The sequence below is a fragment of the Leucoraja erinacea genome, chromosome 1 (genome assembly GCF_028641065.1).
Source record: "Leucoraja erinacea ecotype New England chromosome 1, Leri_hhj_1, whole genome shotgun sequence".
Lineage (NCBI taxonomy): Eukaryota > Metazoa > Chordata > Chondrichthyes > Rajiformes > Rajidae > Leucoraja > Leucoraja erinaceus.
Window position 1 is genome coordinate 34,846,560 of NC_073377.1, and position 7,739 is coordinate 34,854,298.

General features: G+C 42.7%; 1 protein-coding gene across 3 annotated transcripts in view; it reads right to left on the reverse strand.

Annotated features, from left to right (window-relative positions):
* Positions 1 to 7,739, reverse strand: part of ubap2a (ubiquitin associated protein 2a) — a 110,860-nt gene that overhangs the window by 65,041 nt on the left and 38,080 nt on the right. For all 3 annotated transcript variants that reach the window (XM_055632600.1, XM_055632592.1, XM_055632582.1), the window contains exon 7: positions 817 to 874. In XM_055632600.1, the coding sequence (XP_055488575.1) occupies positions 817 to 874 (58 nt within the window). The remainder of the gene's footprint in view (positions 1 to 816; positions 875 to 7,739) is intronic.

Consider the following 7,739-nt stretch of genomic DNA (forward strand, 5'->3'; position numbering starts at 1 on the left):
ATAGAGCTCTAGGGGCTAGTGGAGTCAATGGATAGGGGGAGAAGACAGGCACGGGTTATTGATAGGGGACGATCAGCCATGATCACAATGAATGGTGGTGCTGGCTCGAAGGGCCGAATGGCCTCCTCCTGCACCTATTTTCTGTTTCTATGTTTCTAATTAATCTGATCCTCTATGCCTATAATGTAACAATTAATACATTCAAACTATTTGAAAATAAAAGCAGATTACATAGAACCAGGATGTTCTCTGTTTTCTTTCATACTGTTTGTAATGAAATGTTGCTGAATATTTTTTTTAAAAGGACAAACTGATTCGAACATATTGATAAATATCCAGGCACTAAGAATGCATTTACTAATTGGAATATTTTCGCAAACAGTAGGGAACGGCTCTGATGCTAGCAAGGGAGTTCACGGTGTTTGGTCCAGAATTATTTCAGTAAAACCAATATGATTAATCTCACTTCATTTGATCTATATAATTTAATCAAGAAAGAAATCACAGCAACGAACTAAGGGTTAAAAAGAATACTGAATACCACCTCCTAGTTTTTAACTCAAAGTACTCCTTTAGTTTTCCTTAACCAGTTTCCCTGCATTCCATGGAGGTCTGCCTGCAACTTGAGGCAGCTGTTACAGTTCCAATAGAAAATTAGCAACATATTTTAATTACAATTATTATACTAGAAGTAACCAGAAATTTTGAAAAGTGCAAAGTCAATTCTGTTGTAAAGGTCCACATAAATGGAATAATTAATTTTAGGAATCCAGGTTATAAACAATTCAGAATCCTACTTCAGTGCGAGATGCTTACCCCATTCCTTGTGCTGAAAATCTTGCTGCTCCCCTACCTCTGCTACGCCCACTAAATCCTGCAAATTTAACAATATGGCAATTAAATGTACAAATTTAACTTGTAGCTCTAGATTTTCAAACTATAATCCAACAAAAATACTGGGACAACTCTCATTGGAGCACACAGAATTTGAGGCAGCAGCTAACTCTCCAATTTTATCCTATGTTTGGGAGTTAGGGCTGCAAAAACATTCATGTATAAACTGGATGAAACATGACATTTGTAAATGTAAATCTCCAGGATGCTAGGCCTTTCCAGGGCTTGGACGGCAGTCTGCAGCAACACCAACTTAAAAGTGTACCAATTCACAAAATTCCAAATTAATTTGCTCTATGTCCTTGCCCCCATCTCACATGTGATTTTCCCATATTTTTGTTATTTATTTTTCCCATAGTCACACTGTTTCTACCTTGTACCATCAGTCCAGCCCTTTACTTTTTGATCTTTGTATCCCCCCCTCTATTGCCCTTGCATCACAAAACTAATTTCAAAATTTTCTCCCAAATTCAGAGAAAAGCAAATCACTGTTTAAGTGATACTAGGTCGTCGTTATCAGCTGATGTGCTATCTGCAGACTCGCATACTCTGGGGGTCAACTCTAGATGAGTTGAGGGACCGAGATGAGAAAAACATTTTTCACACAGAGAGTGGTGAATCTCTGGAATTCTCTGCCACAGAAGGTAGTTGAGGCCAGTTCATTGGCTATTTTTACGAGGGAGTTAGATGTGGCCCTTGTGGCTAAAGGGATCAGGGGGTATGGAGGGAAGGCAGGTACAGGATACCAAGTTGGATGATCAGCCATGATCATATTGAATGGCGGTGCAGGCTCGAAGGGCCGAATGGCCTACTCCTGCACCTATTTTCTATGTTTCTAGGCCCATCTAAATTTGTAATATATTTATGTACAAACAGAACATAAACAAAAAGGGGGCAATCACTTTGCTGGAAGTTTATTACTGGCCTTGTAGCAGTCAACAAGCCAGAAAAGTGGGCGAATCACAAAAAGGTACAAAGGTAACAGTTAGACCAGTAGAACATTTCAGCTTCTGGGATTAATTTGGATCACTTTGTTGGGGAGGCTTAGAGAGGATTGAATTTTTAATGTGCATCCAAGAAAACATTTTGAGCCAGTAAGCAGAGGGCCCACTGGAGAAGGGATATACTGGATGTAATCTTATGGAATGTAGACAAGCAAATGGCCGGAGTGTCAGCGGATGAGATTTCTCGAGAATAAATTCATGGGGGTTATGGAAAGAGATAAAATGGAGTAGAAATTAAGGTCCTAATCTGAGCAATACAGATTTCAATATCCTAAAATAGGACGTGGCATAAGTAGATCATGAGCATCTACATTTAACAAGTAGGAGTCATTCAAAATTGGGAGAGTTCAGGGTTCACATGTTCTTATAAGGGTTGTAATGAGGTGACACGAACACACATAAAGATACAACACATGTTAATTAAATCTACTTACAGCAAGGATCTGCAGACATTACATTTCCTAGCTGATACTCTTACTAACTAGCGTAGGCAAGCTCTTGATAATATAAAGCACATACTAGGCGGAGTCACTATTAACAAGCACTATAATTGGCTAGTATGAAATAGCCAATCTACATCTTTCAAGGCTCAAGAAAGTTTATTGTCGTGTGTCCCAGATAGGACAATGAAATTCCTTGTAGAAACAAAAGAAGCGTCAGTGGCTAAGCAATATAGGTGGAATGTTAATAGCACATTTGGGAAAGTTTGTAAAATTACGCAAAATCGCCGTATCTAATGGGTGGCCTGCAAACCCGCCTGGCCCTTGTGCGTCACGAATTCGCCTCACCTCCTTTCACCGGAGAAAATACCGGGGAGGGAATTGGGGAAACGGCCAGCGACCCTGAGGAAGTATTATATAATAGAACCGCTCGGATAGTGACTTTTATAAGCTAGGTAATTTGCAAAAGAAAAGCTTAAGGTTTTCCTAATGAAATAAAGTACAATGAAACATACACACAGGGAAAGACGAATCAAAACATGGAGACCTGAATTAAAACCTGCATAGCTTAGTTTATTGCTTTGGGGCAATTATAACACTGGAGGAAATTGTATTTGGTATGATTGTATTGGAGAATGGATAGCTGAATAGGGGCCTCTTCTTAGGCCAGAGGTCAACTGCTCTTTCTCTATGGCACATTCTTAAGCTGTGGGGGTTATGCTGAGTTTGAGATAGAATTCAAGGCTGAGAGATAATAGACCCTGTAGTTAGCCTTAGCTATGTTAAATTATAATGAGGTTGGTATAAGGGATGGTTGCTTGGAAAGGAAGAGAATTATATTGATGGATATGTTTATAGGAAGTCGAAGAAGCAGATGTAATTCTGATGTAATGGTGTGAGTTGTATCTTGTAAGAACCTTGTTTTCTGCCTTGTACATGAGATTGGAAATCCAGCTTCCAGATAGCAGGAAAGGTGCTACAAATTAGAATTGTATCCTTGCACCAAACACTTATTAATTAAGTTGACAGATTTACGACCCATGTATGCTTGGTTGGGAGATTGGGGGTTTTGAACTTAGAAACTGTAATTCGGCAAACTTATATAATTAATGGCCTGCAAAAATACCTTTGGTCTCCAAATCTGAGGAAGGACCTTTATTGCCATACCGGGGAGGGAAGTGCAGACGGTTCGACCCTGACTGATTCCTGGGATAATGTCTCGACTGTCTTATAAGAAAGATTTGGATAGACTTGGTTTTTATACTCTCTAGAAAATATAGGAGAGGGAGAGGGGATCTTATAGAAACTTACAAAATTCTTAAGGGGTTGGACAGGCTAGATGCAGGAAGATTGTTCCCGATGTTAGGGAAGTCCAGGACAAGGGGGCTCTTTCTTAAGGATAAGGGGGAAATCCTTTAAAACCGAGATGAGAAGAACTTTTTTCACACAGAGGTGAATCTCTGGAACTCTCTGCCACAGAGGGTAGTTGAGGCCAGTTCATTGGCTATATTTAAGAGGGAGTTAGATGTGGCCCTTGTGGCTAAGGGGATCAGGGGGGGTATGGAGAGAAGGCAGGTACGGGATACTGAGTTGGATGATCAGCCATGATCATATTGAATGGCGGTGCAGGCTCGAAGGGCCGAATGAAACCTACTCCTGCACCTAATTTCTATGGTTTCTACATATGTAATAGTATTGTAAAACGTGTAAAATTGTAGTGTGACAATTTATGAAATGTATTGTCTTAGTTGGAATGTAAACATTAGACTTATAGAAATTGTTTAGATTTATAGAAATATCTTTCTTCTTGGTATGGAAAGTGTGTATGACTTGTGTGATTATTGTATTACATATGTATCTTATATTTTGAGGAGTGGTCTTTAATAATTGAGCCTACTGGGGTTTTGCTGTGTTGAAATAAAATTAGCAAAGTTATACCACAGGCAAACAAAGGTTGTAATGAGGCCAGGGAAGGGGGATCATGTGACTGATGTTGTAAATCACCAGAAGGACTCAGGTGATTGGTTACTAGCTTGTCATACCCTCTGTATCTGAAATGTCTAATACCTATATAAATGACATGAGTTCTATCAAAGTTACTCCTCTCTGGACCCGCCCCAGAGCATCAGCTCTATGTTGGAAGGTTCAGAGACAAGTCTCAGCTGAATAAAGAATCGATTTCAACAGCTACAAGTGTTTGAGTCAAGTTGACTTTAGATTGACAGAAGAACTCAGTTTAACAAGCCGACAGGCAGGGAGGGTGATGAGATAGGTGAGCTGGTCGCCAAAATCCACAGGGAGGCCGCGGTGGAAACGTTATAATAATAATAATAATAATAATTTTATTTATAGAGCACTTTAAAAACAATCATAGTTGCAACAAAGTGCTGTACATCACTAATTATTGACAAAAAAGTTAGTACACACCAAAAATAACAATCAAAAGAAATATTAGGAAAAGACATGTAAAATAAAGAAACACCAAAAACAGAAGCAAAGCCTCAGGCATGGTCAAAAGCCAGGGAGCACAAATGTGTTTTAACACTGGATTTGAAGATGGACAGTGAGGGGGCCTGTCTGATGTGCAACGGCAGGGTGTTCCAGAGTGCCGGAGCAGCAACAGAGAAGGCTCTATCCCCTCTGAGCCTCCGATTAGACCTTGGTACCTCCAGGAGCAGCTGACCAGCTGACCTGAGGGACCAGGCAGGAGCATATGGGTGGAGCAGCTCAGAGAGGTAAGGCGGGGCGAGCCCATTCAGAGATTTAAAAACCAATAACAGTATCTTAAAATGAACTCGAAAGTGCACCGGGAGCCAGTGGAGGGAGGCCAGAATTGGCGATATGTGCTCCCTCTTTCGAGTCCCTGTTAAAAGGCGAGCAGCAGCATTCTGAACCAACTGGAGACGAGCCAGTGAAGAACGAGCAACTCCAAAATAGAGCGCGTTACAGTAATCCAGCCTAGATGTAATAAAGGCATGGATTACTGTCTCAAAATGCTGCCGCTCGAGAATGGGCTTCACCTTCGTCAGCTTCCTTAGGTGAAAGAAGCTGGACTTAACCACCGCGCATATTTGGCGATCTAATTTAAAGTCACTGTCCATCCTAAAACCCAGGTTCACAACTATTGGCTTCACGTACCTTGGCAATGGACCTAAATCAACAAATGAAGGTTCACGGCAGCCATTGGGATCAAATAAAATCACCTCTGTCTTCTTTTCATTAAATCCAAGAAAGTTTAGGGCCATCCAGGACTTAATGTCATCACGACAAGACAGAAGCGATTTTACAGAAAAGGCGTCTTCCTCCCTCAGCGGCATATAAAGCTGGGTATCATCTGCATAACAGTGGAAAGAGATGCCATGCTTTCTAAGGATGGAACCCAGAGGATAGTTGGCAGTGGGTCCGCGGGACAGACTGTGGGAGGGTATACGAAACGCGAGTCATCTGGATGCGGAGTCGCAGGACGCAGTTCCATCACCGGTTCTTTGGGAGGGCCATAGATGTGATCCAGACATGCATGGCCCTTGTTGGTCTGGAAACGGACCACTGGTCCACGTGCGAGAGGTTTAAGTGGTTTGCTGGATTTGTCAAAGAAGCGTTTCTGTGTGTCAAGTTTGAATTGTAGTTGTTTCTGGACTGCAGGCGGGGAACGAACTTGAGGCTGTAAAAGCTGCAAGGACACAGGCAGGGGAGGATGGATTTGGCGAGACATCAGTCCTTGGGCTGGCGAACCCAGTATGTGATCCCGTGCAATGTTCGTTAGGTTGAGCAGGTCCAGGTAAACGTCTGATTTTGCAAGGTAGGACCGCTCCATTAGTTGTTTTGCGCTTATGACAGCACATTCGGCGAGTCCATTGGTCTGCAGGAACTCAAGGTCGAAAGTCCCACTGTTTTGCAAAGTTTTTTAAAGCGGCTGGTGAACTGTCTGCCGTTGTCGGACAGAATACGTGACGACAGCTGGGACCATTGCCTTGTGGCCCCTTAACCATAATCCCGTCCTGTAATAACAATTTGTCGCGAACCAGGAAGTATGGGCGGATTGCGAATGGGGTGTTAAGTTGTTTATCTGGCCAGCCACGCCAGATGACTGCAGACGGCAATTGTAAAGTCTCATCAGCAGCCGCGTGTTCTGCTAGGCTGCTCAAGCAATCAGTTGGAACATACGATACCTTCATTACTGAGAATTGGTATTGTTCAGAGTAGTTGTTCGTTGGTTTTGCTTGGGGCTCTTTATAGCGTATCTGCAATGTGCACGTCTTTGCCTTTCTTATAGACGACGTTAAAAAAAATTGTTGCAGTTGTATCATCAATCGTTGTAGTCGTGCTGGGGCAGCATGGATGGGTTTGTTCAAAATAGTGACCAGCTATTGTCACCATCTATAGTCACCGACTTCCCAAAAATAAAGTCCTTGAATTTCGTGCAGGCGAAAACCACTGCGAGCAGTTCTTTCTCAATCTGGGCGTAACGTTGTTCAGTGTGGGTTATTGTACGAGAAGCATATGAAATTGGCTTGAAATTGCCGTTGGTAGTGATCTGCAGGCACACAGTGCCTAGTCCGTACTGGGAAGCATCGCAGTTGAGCGTTACTGGTAACTCCAAAGCAAAGTATGCGAGAGTAGGTGCGCTAGCCAGCTGCAATTTGAGTGTCAAAAGCTCTTTAGTGCTGTGGATACCAGGACCACGCAGCGTCCTTGTGTGTCAGTTCTCGCAGGGGGGCAGATATGTCGCTGAGGTTGGGAATAAATTTTCCCAGGTAGTTGACCATTCCAAGGAACCTTTGTAGGCTCACGTCGTCAGCAGTAACCGGCAGTTCGTTAATAGCAGCAGCCTTTGATGGGTCTGGTCTGAGACTATCACTTGAGAAAACATGTCCGACGTAAGTAACTTCTGGAACTCGAAACTTGCACTTCAAAGGATTGAGTTTGAGCTGAATGTCTTTGACACGGTCAAGTACCTTCTTCAGGTTAGCGTCATGTTCAGCGAAGTCGCGTCCGTAAACGGGAATGTCATCAACGATGGCGCATGGGTACTCAACAAACAATTATTCCATCGTGCGCAGGAAAACTTCACTGGCGGAGTTGATGCCAAAGGGCCTCCTCAGAAATTTATATTGGCCAAAAGGGTGCCGAACGTAGTGAGATTGGACGAGTCTGCGTCCAGTAAAACCTGCCAAAACGAGCTTTTGGCATCTAGAACAGAGAATACTGATGCGTTGCCTATCTGAGCAGCAACTTCCTCTATTGTTCGCATTGGGTAATCTGGTCGTTTGATGGCAGTGTTAAGATCTCTGGGGTTTATGCAGAAATGGATCTCCTCCTTGTTTTTCTTTGTTGCGACCGCCACGGTGGAAACCCAGTCAGATGGGTCAGTAACTTCAGCAATAACACCCATGGAGACCAA